General features: G+C 39.7%; 1 protein-coding gene across 1 annotated transcript in view; it reads left to right on the forward strand.

Moving 5' to 3' along the window:
• Window positions 1-23,322, forward strand: part of LOC102563857 (tetratricopeptide repeat protein 8) — a 36,077-nt gene that overhangs the window by 8,653 nt on the left and 4,102 nt on the right. The window contains exons 4-10 of the mRNA XM_059723157.1: window positions 384-469; window positions 4,670-4,757; window positions 5,862-6,044; window positions 14,559-14,669; window positions 16,324-16,463; window positions 17,706-17,880; window positions 19,718-19,840. Coding sequence (XP_059579140.1) covers window positions 384-469; window positions 4,670-4,757; window positions 5,862-6,044; window positions 14,559-14,669; window positions 16,324-16,463; window positions 17,706-17,880; window positions 19,718-19,840 — 906 coding nt within the window. The remainder of the gene's footprint in view (window positions 1-383; window positions 470-4,669; window positions 4,758-5,861; window positions 6,045-14,558; window positions 14,670-16,323; window positions 16,464-17,705; window positions 17,881-19,717; window positions 19,841-23,322) is intronic.

Consider the following 23,322-nt stretch of genomic DNA (forward strand, 5'->3'; position numbering starts at 1 on the left):
ATTTTGCTCAAGGATGACAGAAAGCCTAAAAAATATATATAAACACATACTTGGGGAATACTTTAGTCTAAAAAGAAGCAGTTTAGCAGTCTGATTAAATGTGTTCCCTATCTTTTTTTCAACCTTATTTAAATGCTAAGAAGCATGTGTGATTATATGCTGCCATATGGAGAGATAATCCTTTCAACTAGTTTATGCTTTAGACTACATGGCATAGCAGAAATAATAACATTCCCTCCTCAGTTTGACAATGATATTTGTCCAAAAAACACCTTATTTTGATTATTTAATTTTGTTACTCTTTACTGATAACATTTGTCTTTTTAGTTTTCCTTGTTCAAAGCTGAAAATGTCTGTTTTAAGGTGTGTGGCTTTCTTTAAAGGCTTTAGATTTGGCAGCACTTGCCACAGAACATGCACAATATAAGGACTGGTGGTGGAAGGTTCAGATTGGGAAATGCTACTACAGGTAGGTCATTGTTTCAATTCTTATGTGATTATGGATTTTAAACCATCTGGACCTGAACTGTTGTTCCTTGCACTGAAAAGTATTTAAAAGATTTCCTAATATTCAAGCCAATTTGTGAAGCAGCCAGTGGTGGGGGTATAGAATGGGCTGGCAAAATAACTCAGAATTTAGACCAGCTAAGACTGAATTGATGTATCTATCCAGTAGGGAGGCTAAGTAATAGAATATACATTTAATTAAGAAGCACTATGTTGACAACAAATAAAATGTATCATCTTTAATCAACAAGAAGGCCTTACCTAAATGTCTGATGACATAAAAACACCAACATTTTATGCATTGGAATTAGGGAATTAGCTTGCATAAACTTCCTCAAATGAAAAGCACTTAAATAAGTGCAAAGATTTATTGGTATAATGCTACACAAAGTCAATAGATTGAAACTAGTATTGCAGTTTCAGGCTGAGAAATTAACTTCTAACGAAGACTTTAACCTGGTGAGAGGATCCAGTGTGAAGTGTTTACTTTAAGCTCTTCCAAAAGTCAAACAGGTGTTGAAGCCCCCCCCGACTTCTTCCAGAGCAGCTGTACATATTTCACACGTAAGAAATGCGGGTGTCTTACTGAATGCTGCATAGTCAAAGCATTATCTCATAAATCTTGTAGGGGGTAAAGTAGTAGTTTATAGGCACTAGTCAGGAAAACAAAGCCCTTTAAAATTCCACGTTGTATGCCTAAGCCCATTGCTTTGTTTCAGCTGCCCAAACTAATAAAAATTTTCATCATCATTAAATGTAGTTTGAAATTTTGTGGAGAGTAGGTTAGATGTTGTTTTAATTGGGCTTAGGAGGGGATCATTTGTCACTTTCATTATATTTATCAAGTGGGCTGGGGAGGGTAAATCATCCAAACAATTTATATGCTTGCAGCATAAAGAATAATAATGATAGCGATCTGCCATATTTCTTTGCTCCCTAAATGTACACACTGTTTGGCTGGCAGGAGGAAAGAGGATAATGTGGAAGTGATAAAGTTACTTTAACAACAGTAGAAGTGATTCAGTCCTTTTCATTTGTGATGCTTTATAGTTGCTATGCCACTTAAGGATCACTATGAAATATCTTACTATATAGTAATAAAATATCATAGCTGTGAAGGCAGATAAGTTAAAGCTCTTCAGGTGAAAAATTGTTCCAGGCTTATATGTCATATGTTCCCCAGAGGCTGAGAGATAAATAGGGCAAGCCAGCCTCAGTATGTATCCCCAAATTGGGAGCCATGTTTGAAAACTCAGCTTTAAAATGTTGTTTCTTTGGCACATCATTAGAAGTTTGGGAAATGTAAGAAGACATGAGATTATATTGCCAGCCTTTAAGGATTTGGGGAAATCCTTGCTATACTGCTTATATATGGTGGAAAAGTTAACTGTCAAATTTATGTTTAAGTTTCCTCCTTTAATTTGTTATACTTGGTAGAGGACTGAGAGAGCAGGAGATAATCTTGCCTTGTCAAACAATTAAGTTGGGCTTTATCATTTCACACTGGATATTCACCTCAGATGGATCTTCCCCCCCCCCCCACCCCCCCCTTCCAAAAAAAAAAAAATCAACCCAACAACAAACAAAAACTATTCAGCAATTTCTGAGAGCAAGATGAGTTTACCCTTAAGAGGAAAACATTCTTGAATGCTTCTCTTCGAGAGGCTTCAGCATGCTTTGGGGCTGGGACTTGACTTGACATTTGATGGGAGTGTGATTTGTGTCCAGGATTCTAACAACATTGCAGGAGCCCAAGTAGGATTTTCCCTATAGTTCAGCTCTGGGATGCTTTGAGATTTATTAGGTAAGGGGATTGGAACTGAGAGCAGAGATACTGTCTCTGTAGTTCTTTTGATCGCTTCCCTGCTGGCAGCAGGGAAGATGAAACTGCCAGATTCAAATGCTATGATGGTATAAGAGCTGGACCTGGAGTAGAGGGGTAGCTTGGAGTAAGGCATGAAGGGATGAAAAGCAAGCTTGTAAGTGAAATATGATAGGTGGAAATGTGGAACTGGGACTGGGTACATCGCAGCTTAGCTAAGCAAGGAGAGAGAGGGAGCAGTGAAAACTGAGATCAAGCAGGGAGCCTAAGGGCAACAACTGGAACAGAATTGGAACTGGCAAGGCAAATAAACTGGAACAAGCAGCCAAGTTGGTCAGGGGAAAGCCACTGATTGAATAAGAAGCTTGGAAAGGAAGACCAGGTGACATGGGCATGGGGGAAAGAGAAAAAGATCAGAGGAGGGGCTAGGAGTAGGGGAACTGGGACAGGTTAAGTGAGGACACCAGAGACTGAAATGAGAGAATAGGATTGGGATAAGGAGCCAATAAGGGGAAACAGAGATAGAGATAGAACTTGGGACAGGTTGGAGGGAAAGGAGAAGATGGGGAACCTAGAAAAGTCAGTGATCACTAGAGTCCCCTGGAATGGAATAAGAAGTTCCCGAGCCTCACTGTTCCTCTGCAGTCAGCTGGCATCTGTGAAACGTACCAGCAGATTGCCCCATCTGTGTACACTGCAGGTTTACACAGAGGATAACAACCTACTATTGCTGCCTGTTGTTCATGCAGTTCAAGTGGCAGTGGTCTGAGCAATGGGCTTAAGGATCTAAATCAGGGGCAGGCAATTATTTTGGGTAGAGGGCCACTTACTGAGTGTCGTCAAGCCATCAAATTAATATTAATTTTCTAAATTTTTTAGGGGCCCCACGGGTCAGATAGAATGGTCTGGAGGGCTACACCTGGCCCTCAGGCCACGTTTTGCCCACCCCGATCTAAATGATGATGAGCCATCTGGTTGTCAACTTGATGACATGACAGAATTTGTTTGTTTTTTCAGTTAGAGGCAGGGATTTCTTAGAGTGATATCTTTTGTTGGACCAACTGTATAGCGCAGATAAAGTTAGACAAGCTCTCAAATGCAAGACATCCTTCTTTGGTCTGCTTTTTAATAAAAACTAAAAATAAACACACATTCCTCCTCTTCTCCCTCCCCCCGAAACCCCCCCTACAACACCCATACCCACACACAAATTATGTTAAGATTGTAAAGTCTAGCGCTTGACTGTATCTCTTGAATTTGGCCATCATATATTACTATGTGTATTCTATAACATGGTATTACATGGTTGCATATTGTTTTTTGCCTCAAGACTTGTCTCATTTAGCACAAAAGATAGACTTGCTCTGGGATGAGTTAGATCCATGTAGTGAAGAAGACCTGTGTGTAAGATCCCTGATTTATTTGCTGAAATGACTGGAATGTGAAAAATAAATAAGCCAGAAGATTGCAGGAGATAAATAATGATCTCCTTTTAGGTGAATCCTGCCCTGCACAACTAGATTCCCTGTACTATAGAATTCCCATGTGCTACAACAAACTTTTCAGAGCCGATTGCTAACCCTGTGTTCCTGGGTACCTAATTTGAGACTCTCTAGCATTTGGAAAAGTGCTGAAAACTCAGCTGCAACTAATGTTAAACAGGAAATGTACATTGAACAAATGAAGTGCTATATAATGAAATGTCAAGTCCTGGGTTTTTCAAATTAGACAAACAAAATTTGTCAGTTCCTCCATCTGCAGAGAAGAAGATAATACCCCTATATTTTACCACGCTGAGGAAAAAATAAATTAATGTTTGTAAAGAACTTGGAGACTAGAATGCTACGCGCCATAGAAAAAGTCCACAAGGAAATTAGTAATTCTGTATTCAGAGCAGGGTTTGAACAGTTTACAATAAATAAAGCTTGGGACCATGCTCTGAACAATGAACAGAAAATAAGATATTAAATAAACTGCTTGTTAAGTGAGTACAGTCCATTCTGCCCTGGATGAGGCAGGAGCCCTGTGGAAAAATATAGTATGAGGTCATATAATTTGCCTATAAAACAGGTGTGCCCAGGCATGGGGATTGAATTAAGCTTTCACAGTTACCCTTCATTGCCCGCTTCGTAACATTTGAACACTTGATTTGGCATCCTTTAAATTTTGTAAGTGGATGTATGTGAGAATAATGTGAACTTTTAAAGAAAACCAATTCAGAATGTGAGCTTTGGCATTTTAATTAAACCCCATGTATGGTGTTAACCTATAGAACTTTATTGCTTAATAATTTATTTTATTAATTTTGAACAAAAAAAATATTTTCTATGCATTTCTTAGGTTAGGATTATATCGCGAAGCTGAAAAACAATTTAAGTCGGCTCTCAAGCAACAAGACATGATAGATACAATACTATATTTGGCAAAAGTAAGTAGATTTTTCCAATTCAAACAGAATGTACTTGTTTTAAAATAAATTTAAATTCTAATATATCTCTGAAAATCCAGGGGCCAGCAGGCTGAGAAGGTCTAACTTGACACACACACTGATTTAATAGCTTTACAATTTCCTTTTAAAATAGTAAACCAGTCTTCTGTCAGAACAAGTTTAAGCTAAGCATCAGAACTAGCCCAAATTAGAGTGAGAGGGGTTTTTTTTAAGACATGCATTCCAGAAAATAGTTAAAACTATGTTAGCATGAAGCTTATTTTTAAAGAATGTTTGTTTTATTATGCATTTCCCTTAGTTTGCCTTATTCTGATACTTTAACATCAAAATATGATAAAATACTGGAGTAGGAAAAATAAATCTCTGGTTTAGATTGTGATGTATATGTGGATTTGACAGTTTGTGTTAAGAGAGTGCTTGGGGGGAAAAAAGTACTGGTTTTGAGGGCTAAACAGGATTTCTTTGGGGAATGTACAAGTCTAAGGATACTGTCTCTGCTACCTTATTGTGTTCTCTTCCACAACAAATAACAATCAGGACTCTATAGCTGCAGGATGATGGGAGCTGCTATACATAAAAACAGTGTAGCTGTCTGCAGTCTCCTAGGAAACCAATAAATGTAACTAAAGGAAGCTAGAAATTGATTTCACTTATGAAATCAAAAGACAGGTCTGGAAGGGGCCATTTTGGGCCACTAAGTCCTGTTCCCTGCATTCATAGGCAACCATTTACCCAAGGATTCTCCAAAACTGTCACCTCAAACCTTCAACCACAAGGCACAAAACCAGAAACACCAAGAACATGCTACGTGCCATAGCTAAAATCAGGGGAGGCAAGAACATGGCCTAGGGGGGGAAATACTTTGTGACACCAAATTTGTTAATTGGTATAACTAGCAGAAGAGCAAGAATTTCTGACCAGGAACCTCTGGGTTTTCAAAGTACCTGCAAGACCTTCAGCATGTCCCCATCAAACCCCCATAGCCTTAGCTAGACTAGTGTCCCTATGATTCAAAGGAAGACTGGAAACAAAAAAAAAAAAAAAATGTACAGCTGTGAAGAGGCTTCCTCCACCTCTTCACAGAAATGGGAGGAAAACTGGGAAAACTTACCAGACCAGCAGGAAGCATTGCTTATTCAGGGAACGCCACAGCTGCCAGAATGCCATCGTCACTGGTCCTTCCAAATTGGAGTTTCCTGCACCCAATGCCCTACTTCTGGTAGAGGAGCTGCACTGGAAGGGAGAGAAGATGCATGGGGAAATCAGGCAAGTTCTGTCTATTCCACCTGAACTCCAGTGGTGTGAACCCAAGGGATGGGGAGAAGACCAGATTCCGGTCTTGGAACTGGGAGGACCTCTAACTATGGGAGCTGCACTCTGCAGTGTCCTTTGAACAGGGAGACCAGAGAACCAGGAAAAGTTGGAGCAGCTGCAAGCCTCTCAGACTGACAGAAGGTTGTTTTGGGTTTTTTTTCTTTTTTCTCTTGCATTTAAGTTATGATTATATAATATAGTGGGTGGGAACTGATTGATTTTGGGCCTGATTGTGAAAGGGGAAGATACCCTGAACCATGTAAGTGTTATTGAATCGCTGTAGGAGCAAAGAAACCATCTATCTGCCATTAGTTTTCTTTTGTTTTTTTCTTCAACTTAATTTGTTCTTATCTGTGGTTTGTGTCTGGACAAGGAGTGTTCTTCAGCCCAGGGGAAACGGATCTGTACCTTTTAAAAAAAAAAAAAAAGAGAGAGAAAGAAAGAAAGAAAGAAAGAAAAAGAACAGAAAGCGCATAGCATTCTGAATGCTGTCAATGACTAATACTTACCTGGGCTGTCCTGCCCAATGATGGTTGCAGTTCCCTTTTTGCTCCAGAGGTGATATTTTCCTGATATTCTCCTGGATCAAACCTGACCTCTCCATCCAGAAGGAGCACAGAAAGAGATCCTGAGCCTAGGAAAAAGGAAGAGAAAAATCGTAGAACATCTGTTAACAACTGGTAGTCTCCCACAATATCATAACAGCTGGTTGGCATTTGGCTGGGGTATAAGGGGAGGTTGGAGCCCTAGGAGGGACAGGCCTAATATCCTTGTAGCATACTTTCAGTAGGAGAACACCTCTCAATATCTACAAATTACATCAAGATGTAGCAGGCAAGAACTGGGCAATTGCTGCTGGCTGATTCTGCGGAAATAACAAGGCTTTTCCCTCACAGCACAGACCCGCCAGGCGCAAAGTTGATGGGGACCTTGTCCCTATCCCACACCCCATGGACAACAACATAAAATCCAGTGACATTCATGAGGTGGAAAAAATGGCTAACTGGAAACCAGCAAGAGCTCTGAAGCATGGGATTCCCAGATCCTTTCCATAGGGGTGCGTCTACACAAGACATGTTAATGCACATTAGCCTAATTTAATGTGTATTACAGGTACACACATACACATAAGCACCCTTAATGTGCATTTAAAATAATGAAATTGGGCTAATGGCACCTAAATTTAATACCTGCAAATACAGGTATCAAATTTAAGCATGATTCGTTAAAGCACATTCATGCACATGTAGATGCAACCCAGCACTAACTTTAGTGCTGGGTCTGCCCAGCCACTAGGCGCACATAGCGGGGCTGCAGGGACTTGGCACTAACTTCAGTGCCAAGTCCCTACACATGTAGACACCTGCCAAAAATCATTTAATGAGCATTAGCTTGATGCGCATTTAAATTGAGTCATGTTTAAATACATATGCAGATGCACCCAATGAAGAGAAAATTATTTCCAACATGGGGATTGCAATTACTTGATTCCACATATCATGCATATTGATTGTTGAACCAAGAATTCTCTGTACTGCCAAACTACTCCTTCCATAAACGTATTGAGATCACTCTTAAGGTAGTCACGGCCCCACACTACTTTGTTGAGAAGACCATTCCAAAACTTCACTTCTCTGACCGTTAGAAATCTTTTAATTTCCAATCTAAAATGCATGCATAGCCAATTTTTAGCTATTTGATCTTGAGTTGTTTTTTTTTTTACCCCTAAAAGCTCTTTTCCCTTCCTATTATTCATTCCATGAATGTAAAAAAAAAATTAAATCATATTTCCTTCTCAGTCTCCATTATTGTTAAATTTCTTTCCTCGTGTCCTTGTGACAAGATATTTAGCAGAATTTCCAGAGTCATTGAAATCTGACAGGGCTGCACCATGAGCATTTCTGCTGTGGCCTGGAACTTGTGACCTCTGGGCTGTCAACCATGCACCTTAGCACCTGCACAACCCCAGCCCCATTGTAAAGTTAAACATGCCAAGTTACTTTAGTGTTCATAAGAAAAAGTCTCTTTTGTCTTAACTATATTAGTGTCCCTTCTTTATAACCATTCCAGTTAAAGTTAATCTTTTTGATCACTGCTGATCAGTGGCACACAGTACCCTGAATAGAGGGTCTTGCCAGTGCCTTGTACTAGTACTTCTTTGTCTCTCCTGAATATAGCTTGCTTAATACATCCTACAATTGCATTTTCCTTTTTCACATCTGTATCACTGTTGGTTTATGGTCATCCTATAGTCAGTCAAGAACCCAGATATCTGTTTCCTCAGTTGGCTCTAAAGTTTTAAGGCTAGCGTGTTTAAAAAGGAACACATGCAACATGGCTACCCATATATTTTTTGAAAGTTCGAATGCATAGGGAGTTTGGGATTGGGGAGCTCCCTGCCCATGACTGTGTTTAAAAGGCACATATGTAGCCAGGCTTTTGGGCTTCACATATACCTTTTAAAGGTCCCAGCATATGGCGGTTTTGCAACAGGGAGCTACTCACGCAAGTCCTGGCAGACATGTGATGAGATCTGAGGAATTTATCCTAGATCCCAAAAATCATGCTTCCTTGCACATCTGGCATGGCAAGACATGCAATTTTTGGGATCCAGAATAAAATTCCTCAGATCCCATCACATGATTAACATCTGCCAGGCCTAATGTTCTATTCCACAAGATTCCACAATCCTCCTATGTAATAAACTGGTCCTCTTCTGTATTGGAAGTACCCCTCAATTTACTATTATCTACACTTTTTATGAGAACATCAAGTTCCAGTACCACAGTCACTGATGACCATGTTAAAACCAGAGAGGTACTAAGACTGATCCCTGAGAAATGCCACTGGGAACCACTCTACTTTCACACAGATCATCTTTCTGTATAACCCATTGTAGACCGCTTTTGAGCCAACTCCTCCACCTTTAAGCTAACACTCCTTGTAGTGTTGATCCCTGTCCTCTCCAGTTTAGCTTTTTTTCCCCCTGAAGCATGGCAGTAAAAGCTTTACTCAGATCTAGATAAATTAAGTCCACAACATTTGTCCTTATCGATTAAGTCAGTTATTTTATCATATAAGATTATTAAGTTATTCAAACTCTTCCTTGGATAAACTCATATTGTGTTTTCTTCATTTTCTGTATGCTTGATTATTCTTTCCTTCAATACCTGTCCTAAGCCCTTGCATACTGTTCAGAGACTGGATATTCTCACTTACTGGTAGCAGTCAAAACCCTTAAAACTGAAAGTTCTGTCAAAGGAAAGGTAGTCATATATTAGCAGAACAAGTGCCACAGTCTAAACACAAGAATTATTATCTGAAAGTTGATTTCCCCACTCAATTTCAGAAGAATGAAATTAGGTGTCTTGCTCCTATTCAAGCCGTTAACAGTGTACCCAAAAGAAGCACTCTGAGAGGGATTGCTTTGTTCTTCATAAAGTGGTGTTTTACCATACTTCTACAGCACGATCACTCGAGTTCAGGAGAGTTCAGATGCACTACAAAATATGTGAGCTACTCTGGATGAGTAGATTGGGGGAGTGATTGGATTAGCAGCTGACAAGCTGTCGTAACTCAAGTTACTGCATCCCCAATGCATTAGCTTAGCAGCAGCACTTGACGCCCACCTTCTTCAACATAGCTGACCTATGATTGTATCTGGATACATACTGGATTGAGGTAAAACTTAAATTACAGTTCACCCTTTCAATGCAGAGAAAACAAGCCCTGAATACATAGCTATTAGGGGTGTGCAAAACAGGCTGTATTCGATTTGGATTAGAATTTGGCCTGAATCGGGACAGTAGTTCAATTAGTTGATTCAGATCACTGTCCCAATTCAATTCGGCCAAATCCAAATCTGAAGATTCGATGCTCATTTGGAGAATCTGCTATTTGACCATAGACACAGCTTTAAATGTTTTTTCTACATACCTCAAGGTACCAGGCACAGCTCGTGAATGCTGAGATGGTAGGGCGGATGGAGCATCCCACAGGAGTGCGGGGGGGCCGCCCGTGTGCTCGGTAGTGGACACTCCCCACCCAGCTCAGCGATCGGCCACAGGGAGACCCTGGGTGCCCACCCATACCCAGAAAGCACCAGTTGCCAGGTTGTGGGGGGAGTCCCCCTCAGACTCCACGGTGAACCCAGAAGAGGACCGAAAGTGCTTCTGGTCCACTTTTGGGTCCACTGCTGAGTGTGCTGGGGACCCCCCGCGCTCCTCTGGGGCACTCCATCTGCCCCACCATCTCAGTGTTCATGAACCGCCTGGTACCTTGAGGTATGTAGAAAAAACATTTAAATCTGTGTCTATGACTGAATCGTCAAATCTCTCCAAATCGATTCAGAGGGTTCCGATTTGATTTGGAGAGCTTAAAGGGTCTCCTGATTCCAGCTGGATTCAGAGATTCAGCCGCTGAATCAGACTGAATCTCCACTGAATTGAATCAGAGACTGAAACTTCACACAGACCTAATAGCTATGGAAAACGGTTGAGGCAGTTTACCAAAGTTTTGCATCAGATTTTCTCCAGACTCTGGCACATGCAACATTATCAGATACATTTCAATGGTTCTGTAAGTTGCAACAGCTATTAACTTAAAAAAAAAGGTGAAAGCAAAGACTCTTGAGAATTATTGTTTAAAGGACAGACAGGGTAGTTTAGCGGAGGTTAAAAAAAATTCATCAAAACACAGGCATTCTCAGACCTCAGGAGGGAGAAAGGGGGGAGGCAGTGGGGACAACTAAACGCTCCCTGTCAGTCATAGAAGAACCCAGTATGTCAGACTTCAAAATCATTATGTAGAGAAAAGCTGAATATGTCAGGAAATATCGATCCCTCAGGTATACAGTCTTTCTCATGCTATAGAAGAAAGCTAGACTTCACAGCTAGCCTAGTACATAATTGATTCTTAAAAATCCAGTCTAAAATCATCATCATATGGTAAGTTAAGGGATATATGAAGATATGGTATGACATGTTGAACTTATTGGGGAAGACTTATATAAATTATTCATTTCTCAGATGCTTGAGTAAAACAACCAACCCATACCCTATACCCTTGCTGTTTAAAGAGTTATACTTTGCTGCCATGTATTCTCTTTTCTGCAGCATTTTGTGGAGATTTGATTTGTAAGAAACAGTTGGTAAGAGAAGTAATAAAATAATCTTAAATGTTAATTAAAGAAAGCAAAATGAGTGTGACAAACAAAATGGGGCCATTTTTTTTTTTATAGTTTGAGACTTAATGCAGATGTTCATCAGAAACTGCTGAAACTGACAACTTTTATGACGAATGTTTTCAAGATTGCTTTAGATACAATAGTGACATCCACAGATGGAGGGTGCTAGCAGTAGACTGTTGGGGCATTTATACATGTACTCTGGGAGGGGGGATGAGGGGGACTATAATTAGAGTGGCTCTGAGAGCTGCTGTATTTAAAAGTGCCTGGAGCGTCTTGTGTATCAGCATCCCTGCACTTCAAAATGGCAGTGGGGGTGCTTTATCTAAAGCTCGTTCACCACTTTAAATTACTGTGGGGGCACAGTAAATTACCGCGCTCTAGCAGCCTCCAGAATCTTGTGTATCGGTGTCCACACACTTAAAAATGATGGTGGGGGCACTTCATTCAACAAGGTTTAGATAAAGCGACCCCACCAACATTTTGCATAGTGTGGATGCTGATACATGAGACTCTGGAGGCTGCTGGAGCATGGTAATTACCATGCTCCTGCAGACTTGATTAATCAGTAATTACAACACGTTGGAGCAGCCTCCCTGCTCATGTATAGGCACCCTTGGTGTCCCACTGCTTAAAATGTGTACTTTGTACCAAGTGACACTATCAACTGTCAGGGTCTAGACAAGCATCCAAAGAAAAAAAAAAGTCAGTGTCATTCTTTCCTATTCCTTTCCTCCCAGGCAGGTATTACTTTTTCATCTTAATAGAGGAGATGCTGAGCCAGTGAGTCTCAGCCAGGGTGCCATGGCATCCTGGACAGCGTTCCATCTAAGCTGTGTGGCGTGTGTGGCTGCACAGGTATGCTCATGCCACGCTGCCAGGCATGCCTGCGCAGCCATGCACACTGCGCAGCTTAGAGGGAACGCTAATCCTGGGATGCCCCCAAATCCTTTCAAAGGTACCATACAAAGTGAGCACTGTTGGGTACACAAACATGATTCACAAGATAAACCCAGAGGGTGCATCCAGATAAGTGTGCATGTGCGTTTCCCCAGGGACAAACAGCAGTAGCACATAGTTGTGCTGCTGCTACTTGCCCCCAAGGAATGCTCATGTACGTGCGCTCTGGCATGTGGCAAGTGCCCCAGGTGGGGTAGGGGAGGCTGGGGCCAGCAGCCTTACCTGGGGTCCTGGGGGCTTTCCAGGGCTCCAGCAGCAGCAATCCAGTGCACGGAGCATGGCTGCAGCTGGCCAGGCTGCCACCACATGCACTACCCTGCTTTTTTCAGATGCAGGGGTTTTTTTGACACTGGGATGTCCCAGTGTCCAAAAAACCCTGCTGCGCTGCAAGTTAGCAGCATGGTGAATGCCTGCATGAACAGCACGTGCAGTTTGCAGTGCCACAGATGGGTCTGCGCTGTTACATACCACACGTGCGCACTTATCTGGAAATGCCCAGAGACTTCACATGGGAATTCATAACGTTAAAAAAATTCTCACTTGTTGTAATCCGAGTTCATTACAACAAAAGAATTGCTAAATTCTTCTTTAGTCAAAAAGAGTGAAAACAAAGACCTAGCATTTTTTCAGGGGTTCCTCAAATCTATCTAGAAGTTCTTCAAATCTGTTGAGTGGTGCTTTGAGTCTAAAGAACTTGAGAACCACTATGCTAGGCAAATATCAGCTTTACTGCGCTAATTCTAGTATTACAATTACCACTGCTTTTGTAGTGATCAGCTTAAAATTGCAGACCCTTACTGAAGAAACATATGCCATCATTAAAATCGCCTCACTATCACTATTCAAAGAAGATTGTTTTGTGTATGTGTTAAATAGCATATCTTGCATACAGTTAATTAAAAATTGTGACAATAACGAATTCCACTCAAAATTTTGTACAGGATATCCAAAAGTATAGTTGTTGAAGTAGAATTGTTGCTAGTTGTGGTGGTGCTTTAATTTATGATGCACTATTGGTGCTTTGCTCCACTGCTTTACCATTATGTTAAATGAGAGCAGCAATGCCAGCTCATTTTCCATTGTTGATGGATCAAGCATTATATTAAAATGTCATTCCACTAGAAGAAGCTTTCTCAAGAGATTTTGCTTCGTTCTGAAATGTGTGTAGCCCAGTGATTCTCAACTGTGTTAGACTGAAGGCACCCCTTAGAAAATGCCAGCACCTAGCTTCCAGTCATTTCTTGGCTGCAGAAAAATACTAGAGCTGTTCTTCTGTTGCAAAGAACTCAGAAAGACCAGAACAGGGCAGAATGTTTTCGACATTATTTGTAGTCTTATGGGTTGATTTTGTAAATCATGTGTAGGTGGTTTTTATACCCAACAGTGCTAATATTGTGCAGCTTTGAATGGCACCCTTACAAGGAACTCATGGCACCCTGGTTAAGAATCACTGGTATAGCTATATGCACTGGCTGTGCCACTGGTGATTTGGATAGCTTGAGTGATTCACTTACAAAATGGTTTTTTTCCCAACTTAAAAATGGGTTCAAGGGCAGTAGTATCTGAAATTTGCACCATCTGACTGCTACTTAAATGGTCTGTGCAATAACAGTCAGTGCCCTCAGTCTAGTATTTACAGGACTCATGACAGTTAGCATGTGTCAGCATTCTCTTTGTTTTCTGTTGCTGATAGAGAGGGCCAGGGAGACTGAATTACTAGAGAGTATCTTGTCTAAATCTGACCAAGACTTGTAGGCACAAAATGAAGAAAGCTTGCAAATATTGCTTTTCTGTGCTATGCTCTAGTTGACTAAAGAAATGTAACTATTCGTGTTGATCTCTCATTTTATGAACTTTAAATGCGCTTAATTTAAAACGGAACCTCATGGGGTTTTTCCACTCATATCACTCCTGGAGACCAGTTTTTTTCAAAAGGCAAAAAATCCTATCACATAATGCTTTAGTATTAAAGTAAATATTTACTATCTCTAAAGTGGCACCAGTATACAATGTAGATAATTTAGAAAACTATAGAAGAGAATGTCTCTTGTGCAGCTCAAATGTAATTTTTGTAGTAAAAGATGTAGTGAAAATTGCCAATATTTTTCCCTTAATGCTTATATGAACTTCATTTGAACATATGGTTACCATGCAAAATTAATACACACACGTATTCTGTCTATTCTTTTAGCACATGTACACACAAACAAAACTGCTTGTCTGCCTCCCAGCAGATAATTCTTATTTTTGTCAGAGAGCTGTAAAATCATACAAGTCATGGCATTTAGACGGCATATTTTTACACACCTTTATTTTCTTAGGTGTATTTGCGCTTGGATCAACCTTTGACAGCTTTAAATCTTTTCAAGCAAGGATTAGATCGATTTCCTGGAGAAGTGACCCTCCTCTGTGGGATTGCTAGAATCCATGAGGTATGTACATATTATGTGGCCTCTAACACAGAGAAGGTTAGCTTCCTAAATAAAAAAAAAGAAGTAGGACTTCAGTATATTTGCATGGTCATCAGAAAGTCACTCTGCTTATTACTAACAAAATGCTGTGTTGCTAACAGTACAAGTTATGTTATACAAAAAAAAAAAGTGTCTATGAAAATCAAGATTTCTTTGCAGGTTTTTTTGTTCCAGTAGTTAGCTATACCAGATGGATCATGTGTTTCCTTTTCGGATGTACAGAAACAAATCACTGGATTTAATGTGGGTTTATTTCCAGACAGGTTTGTGTATGGTTCATAAAGTTCATTGGTCTAAAACAGAAGAAACACATGTTTGAGTCACCAGTAGCCTGTTGGTAGGATTAAACTGCAGGATAGTCTGCAGATCTGTGCTACATTTATTAGTACCATAAGTTGCTTTGAATTAATTAAGTTAGGAAAAATCACTAAAGTGTAAATGTTTTATTGCTTAAATAGTAGGGGTTTTTTAAATAGAACTAATTTTAAGAATTATTTCATTGTAGGTAGATATAATAAGATCTCATTTTGCATAAACAGAAAGCAATCATTAAAAGCAGGAATACTGATGTATATAGTTTACCTTGAACGCTGACAGATGGTAGTGATGCTATATCAAACATAAATGTGCAGAAGGAAATCATGCATTCTTTGTCCAAGAGCCATATCTGGTATCTTCCAACTCACCTGTGTTCTCCAAGCACAAATCTAATTCCATTTTAAAGTGCTTTGAGTTCTTTAGAGAGAGATAAATTGGAATAATAGTTGTACCATTGTCTTTGTGGCCATATTATATGAATTTTTAAACGTTTTGAGTCCAGTCTGACGCGGTATGCAGCCCCAGATGCAGTGTGCTGGGTCAAGCCATGGACTGACCCTGTGCACCAGCCCAGTCTGGTGTTCAGGGTCATGTCATCTGACCTGAAGGGTTCCTCATGAGTCTGGAAATTTGGCAATGCAAACCTCCTAGAGGTTCAGCAATTAATGGTGCCACTGCTTTCCTGCTGCCAAATTTCTGAACACATAGTGAACAGCATTTTTCATACATAGTGCACACCCCAATTTCTATCAGCTAGGTACAGGGGGTAGGGGGAAACTGTGGGTTATATGCAAGAAAGGATGGTACTTTGAAGGTAACCATTCCACAAAACATTACAATTTTAGAGGGTATACCTGGGTAAACAATTCAGAGTATGAGTCCTGCAGCCTGGAACTATCATACAATGCTGGAGTTGCCATGGCATGTATAAACAGCATTTGCACACAGTAACTATTGTAAACAGACTTTGGAAAACACCAGATGTACCTTTAAGTGTACTTGTCACAATTGGGTGCTATTAATCCATGATTTAGAATCAGTAAAATGTTTTCTGGCATTATACTCATTTAAATCAGTGTATATTTTACTATGAAGTCAAAATGTAGGTTATACTTTATGTTCAGAGAACAGGACACAGAAATCAGCCTTAAAGGGTGCTAGTTTTTTAGTGTTTTTATCTATGAGCTCTAATGAACTCAGCAGATTAAACAGTATAAAGATTATCATAAGTGGTACAAATAAAAATTACTAGTGGCTTCAAAATAAGTATCTTATAAATGCAATTTTTTATTTTCAGGAAATGAACAATATCTCCTCAGCTGCAGAGTACTACAAAGATGTCTTAAAACAAGACAACACTCATGTGGAAGCCATTGCATGCATTGGCAGTAACCACTTTTATTCAGACCAACCTGAGATAGCACTGCGGTTTTACAGGTGCATCTATTAGATAAGCATTAAGAATGATATTTTTAATACTGGTATCACCAAGAAAAAATACTTGAATGCATTAATAGAAAGGGGTGGAAGAGCTAGAGAAAATAATCACCAGCATGCCTACTCTAAAACATCTTTTATATTAATAATATGGTAGTTATATTTAAGCATTTTATACATATGAAATAAAACACAAAAGTATCACAATTGTTGATTACCTGACTGATTAAAAAAAAAAAAGTGAGAAGGGACTAAAAAAGTATGGTGTGATCTGGAAACATAGGCTGCTTACAGATTTCAACCTTCTCCCCCCCCCCCCCCCAAAAAAAAAAACCCCCAAAAAACAAAAAACCCCATGCTTTGCTGGAAGAGGCATTGCGTTACTTGGACTCGGCTCGCCCAACACCTGTATCGATCAGGTGCTTCAGTGGGCCTTTTTGACGCTTTTATCTGAAGCTGATTCAATCATCTATTAAATAAAAGTGCCAAAAAAGCCCTAGAAAATTGCCTAATTTATACAAACATTGGGTGAGCCAGGCCAACTAATATGATGCCTCTTCTGGGTATGTGCTGGGCTCGACATGAGAGCATGCCAGTTTTAAAGTGCTGGGGTTTGCGGCGGGGAGGAGGGGGTATTAACCTCTGTAAGCAGCCATAGGATCCAACTCTTACCTCCATTCATATTCAGGAGGCACATAACAGCTTGTATTAAGAGTTGCACGGTCTTTTGAAAAACACCATGGTCCAGCACCCTGGAGTGTAAAAAGAAGCGACTGCAGCCAATTAAAACTTCATAAAGCTCAGCTGGTAAAGCTGCCAAAAGAAAAGATGGATCAGGGCAAGGATATAGCCAAACCTCATGACTTAAAGTAAAATCAAATGAACCAGTATATTTGAAAAGCCAAAGTGTTCTACTTTATAATTTGCACAGAAAAATTCACATAATTTGATTCTGTTCACAGAAAATAAGTCCACTGAAGGGACAAGACAGAAATGATACATCTTTACCAAGCAAAAGACTAACTGCAGATTTTTTTAAAAATTCATGTGTGCTTTAAATTAGTTTTTTTGGTTTAGTTCCAAGTATTGTTAGGTAATATACTTAGTCTTTCCTAATCCTGTTGGGGTAGAGTGAGACATGGTGAGGGCAGGAGCAGGGAGGAGTCTTTCTATTTTGAATGGAATTCATGCAATTAATCTTAAGAAAATAAATAAAACAACAAATATGTTCTCTCAAACTAGGCGACTCCTGCAGATGGGTATTTATAACTGCCAACTTTTCAACAATTTGGGCCTTTGTTGCTTCTATGCCCAGCAATATGACATGACTCTGACCTCATTTGAACGTGCACTTTCTTTAGCTGAAAATGAGGAGGAGGCAGCAGATGTTTGGTACAATTTGGGACACGTGGCTGTGGTATGAATATCTGAAATATCTTCTAAGTGTTTTTTCATTCTATAAAACTATAACAATGCTATAGCAGGAATTGGTATGATAGACTGAATGTGTTAATATAAAGAAAATACAGTTTAAAGTCTACTATAATACAGAATAAATTATATCACATAGTAGTTATGGGTTTACCATCAATTCAAAACACAGAAAAACACCAAAGAGAGGATAATTTTTCATTCTTTCAGAGCCTGGCATACATCTTGCTGAAATAAACACCTCTTATTCAAACAAAACTGCATTTGATGGAACTTGTTCCAGTGCCATTCCACTTGAGAAACAGAAAATTCAAATGCAGCTACTTCTTAACAGAGATGAGAGTTTTATAATGCCATATGCTATAGGATATATTTTTTTATGGAACTATAATGAGAACTCAGAGTAATGTATGAAAAGGCAGGAGAGAGAGTTAACTGTGTTAGTCTGCAGTCAGGCAGAAGGCAAGGGATGGTGGCACCTGAGACAAATGTTCAGAGAGGCACAAGCTTTCACAGGCAACAGCCTACTTCATCAAGTGCCATGAATGGACTTAAGAAAGCAGAACCCCAGAACACTTACTTTCTGCAAGTCATAACATAAGAAGTGCATACTAGGTCAGACCAACGGTTCATGTACCCCGTCTCTGACAGTGGCAGGTGTGGATGCTGCAGGGGGAAAGCATTGAGCCGGACATCTCTAAAGCAATCTATCCCCTATTTCAGTACCTTCCCCGGCAGCCACCATTTATTGGGTTAGAGATGCCAAAGGAAACATCTTCAACCATTTTGTTCAATATCCATTCATTCATGAATTTTTCCAGTCCCTTTTTGAACCTGGCAATGCTGTCTGCTTCTACACTTCCTGTAGCAATGAATTCCACAAGTTTACGCATTGTATAAAATAGTACTTCCTCTTGTTAGTTTTAAACATGTCACCTACTCATTTCAGTAGATGCCCCCTACTTCTAGTATGCTGGGACTTGGTGAACAACAGTTCCTTGTTCACTAGGTCCACAACCCTTCATGATTTTATAGACCTTTATCATATCCCCTCTCAGCCTTCTCCTTTCCAAAGTGAAGAGTCCATTCATAGCATCTGACAAAGTAGGTTGTTGCCTCCAAAAGCTTGTGCTTCTCTGAACCACCCAGTGCTGCCTTAACGAAAAGGCATGTGTACCTCTGATTTGTTACTGTTTACTTTCTTAACAAATTTACAGTTTAAATATACATTTCTAAATATAAAACAAAATTGTTTATGCTACTTACTGGTCTATGTTCATTGACTACAGCTTTCGCAGCTTTCTTGGTAAAATCCTTTCGTTTTGAAAGAGAACACCAAACTGGGTTACACAATGCCTTGGAATATGCTTCCAAGTAATGCTGTTGTTGTGTTATTATGTGTTCACTATTTAGGCCCCGACCGTGCTCCGACTAAAGTCAGTCGGATTAGGAGGAGACCCTTAAATACAGAGTCTGACATACCTAGAATTTAAAACGTACCATGATGTAGGTATTTGCCAGTGTCAGTTTCAAGGTGACCTAACATTTTTATTACTTGGATTCATGATATAGAGAAACATTAGTGAACAGGAGGTATTGATGTTTGCACTAACCAGAGTGTAAGCAGCACTCCTAGACCACTTTTTTCTATACAGGGAGGAAAGAACAGATACATGAGAACAACTAGTAAGAAAGTTCTTGTTTGTATTGAAGTTAATATTTTATTCTACAACAGCAAATCTGATTAAACGATCTTCTCAACAACCTAAAATGTATATAACATTCAACTTTTTGATGAGTAAACAAACAAAACTTATTTTTAGGGAATAGGGGACCTGAATTTGGCTTACCAGTGCTTCAAGCTTACCCTAGCCAGTAACAATGACCATGCAGAAGCTTACAACAACTTGGCTGTGCTGGAGATGCGAAAAGGTCACACTGAGCAGGTTGGTGTCAAACTTTAAATCTGTGCTTGTTTTGAACCCTGTGTAATGCCTTGCTCTCAGGGAAATTTAGTTTGTGGTGAGTGAAAAATCAGTTAGATATAGTTTGCTTGGAGGTGAAGTCTAGCTCAGCCACATGTTTGAGAGAGCCTCTGGATCTTCATAGCAGGCCACACTAGACCAGGTGCTAGCTAAAGGCAAACAGTGCTAGTGGTGTCCTAGGAACTATAATTCAGGGAATTTTTATCTTTAATGTTCAGTTTTAGCCTGCTACTCCACATGGGAGAACTTGCAGCAGGTTAAGCCCCCCGGGGGAGGAGGGGGGGGGATGAGGCTTAGTGACAGGGACTTCATTGGTTCACAGAAAAACACACAAGTGAAGCTGACTGCCTAGTAGTAAATGCACCAGCATTTAATCAGACAGCACTCTCAGGAAACTATGCTAGGTTCAGATCAGGATATCTGGGCAACCATGCACCCAATCTGGTGACTCGGGATGATCATGCTGCAAGTTACCTGGCCAGCATTCATGGCAGCCTTGCCAGCCTAGAATATGTAAGTGGGCTTGCCCCTCACACTGATTCTTGAAATTTTTCTTAAGTTTGAGTGGTTAGAACTGCTCAAATGACCAAGCTGTCAAAGGAATTTGGCTCCTGGGTTGACGGAGTAACCCTGTTTCTAAGTTTGGTGTCCCATCTCTTTATTTGCGTTAGCAAGATCTTTAACCAACAGGAACACAGAGTAGACAATGATGGGAAACTAGGGTATTTTTTTGTAAAATAAATCCATAAATAAATGAATAAAAATGGTAGCCCAGAAAGGAAAAAAAAAAAAGATGAAAATTGTGTGGTCTGAATAATCAGAGCATCCAGATTATCCCATGGATAATTTACTGGAGCAGGCACCCCAATAGAATACAGGAGATGGAAAGTGAGCATCTCTGTGAAATGTGAGTGGCAAGGCTTTCAGTACGCCGAGAGGAGGAAAGTCACTAACAGCCAGAAACCTGAACTTGGGTATCGGTATCTTAAATAAATTGTATTTTTTTTTATATGGAGTTCCATGGAAATCCCAACACTAATAACAGCCTGTGCTATCGCACTGGAAATATATATAGAGAAATTCATATACAGTGACAGTCACCATTTTACGGGTACCTTTGTACCATTGGGACCCTGAACATAACTAGATAATAGCATGTTTTCACGTGAGAATGTGGTGTAATCCAAAAAAATGACAGGTTTTACAGAAACTATGCTTTCTGGCAAGGCTCTTTCTAGCATCTCTGAAGTCAGTGAGAGCTTGGTTTACTCAACTTGCCCAATCTATATAGTATGTTGCATGTATCTGTATGTAGTGATACACATGCCATTTGACTTTCATGCAGTTTACGTGCAAAAGTAATCAGAATAGCCCCCAATGGGCCTACACGCCAGTTAGTGTAATAAGCAGCATTCCAAAGAAGCAATGTAACTAGCATGTCTGGCTGAATTGGTTGCCCCAGCACCTCCAGGTGTGGGTTGATGGGTAGGGCAGTGAAGGGATGGGGCTCAGAGAAGTGGAGGGAAAACAGCCTTCAATGAGCCCAAAACCAGGCTTAAATTTGCCTCCTGATTCTGGAGCAAAGTGCCTTAAGTACTCCGTGGCAGCACCCTAGTTAGGCCCTCAGTAGGGTCTATTAATCTTTTTGCATTAGCTGCAAAACTGCTCTGATGGATTTATGATGCATACATGAACTACAGTATGATGTACAGTACGTATGTAAATTGCCTCCTAAGCAGCAAGTATTCTAGCAATCACCAAGGTAACATTTAAGTATATCCTCAAACTGATATATACTGTGACAGATGAAGTTCAGTTTTAATTTGTTTTATATTCAGACAACATACATACATTAGAATCCCAAATGTAGCCACAGTGGGAGAGGTAGCGAGTATCGATAAGGCTAAATTACAACTTGAAAACAAGGGATGACCATCATAATGTTATTTTTTTTGTTTTTCTACCTATATAAATGTATTTCATTACTGTGTGTATAGACCAAACTTTTTCTAGTTACTTAGCATGTTGTTCAACAGCAATGGCAGCAATGGTGAAAAATTTGCTTGGCCCATGTAATCCATGAAATTTTGCAGCTGTTAGTTTTGTAGTTAATTGTTTCCTTAAAACATCTCAAGGAAATAGATCTGACCAAAAAGAAAATACACAATGAGTTTGCTGACATTATTAAATTGAATAGCAAAGAAATAATTGGCTAATGTTTAAGGCTATCTAATGATGATAAAATTCAAGTTAAAATAATGAAACATTTGATGCTATTACATTTTTCTAGGACAGTGGCCAAAGTTGGCTATATTTGACAAACAGTAAGTTACAGAATTGTTCGAAGTATAGAACAACTTGACTGCTGGGAGATGCTTGCAAAGGTGTAAAATTGGGTACCAAATCATACTGTTAAGGTTTAATAAATTCATGGCCTCTCCCCATACCACCCCAAAAATAGCCATCTATTGCTTAGAAGCCTGTCTGATGAAAAGTACCTTTTATTTCACATGCCAACAAACTTCTTATAAGAAAACTGAGATGAATCACAAGTTGACCTTTCTGTTGTGCTACGATTGTGGCATTATTTGCAGCACCCTGTATACTTATATAGACATAGTCGTTACACTGCTTTAATGTTTTCGTTAGATTTAATACTAACTCACTTCTCAGTGAGAAGGATGATGCCTGATGGCTACTGAGCAGACTGTTCAATATTTAATAGTATGCTGTCAAGTCTGACAGCTTCAAAAAAATCCTTTTAACAATTTATTTTAAAAATCTGTTCCCCAAAGGCTTCCCCCACCATAGAACGGTTTTGCTGTCAGCTTTCCAGAAGTCTTAATTTCTTAGCTATTTAGGCTGAACAAACCAGAATGCTGGGTCATTTGGCAGTGTGGATGCTTATATGCACATCTTGCCATCCTTCATCTCTCCTGCTGAATCCATTCTTGTGAGCCCCCAGGAGACAGTGATGAAAAATCTGCTCTCCAAACATTGTAGAGAGTAGAATTCTTGTCAATTTGAATCCCCTACCAATACAGAGGAACAAAGCTGCTGGGAGAATGGAGGAGAAATGGCATAATATCAGAAAAGTGTTCATTTCTGTTTCACTTAGGTCAGGCCTCTGACTTATAACACCCTGTTTTGGAGGGAAGTAATAGCAAAATAAATGGAGAAAATCTCTTAAACCCAATGGGAATATATTTACTAAGACATCTGAAATCATCCTTTTCAAAGGATAAGAGTTTAGGTTTTAAGGAACTCTTATTACTTTATTATGCAGTGTTTAAGACAGGGTAACTTCCAGGTCCAGTAGGAATTAAAATCAATTTTCCTGGAGGAGTGTGTAATTTATTTTATTTGATATTTAGTACTGCACTGCCTATATAATTAAGGATCCACTCCTGTCTTGCCAACTCAAGCAAGGCTTCCATTAATTT

This window comes from Alligator mississippiensis, chromosome 2 (assembly GCF_030867095.1).
Source record: "Alligator mississippiensis isolate rAllMis1 chromosome 2, rAllMis1, whole genome shotgun sequence".
Taxonomy (NCBI): Eukaryota; Metazoa; Chordata; order Crocodylia; family Alligatoridae; genus Alligator; species Alligator mississippiensis.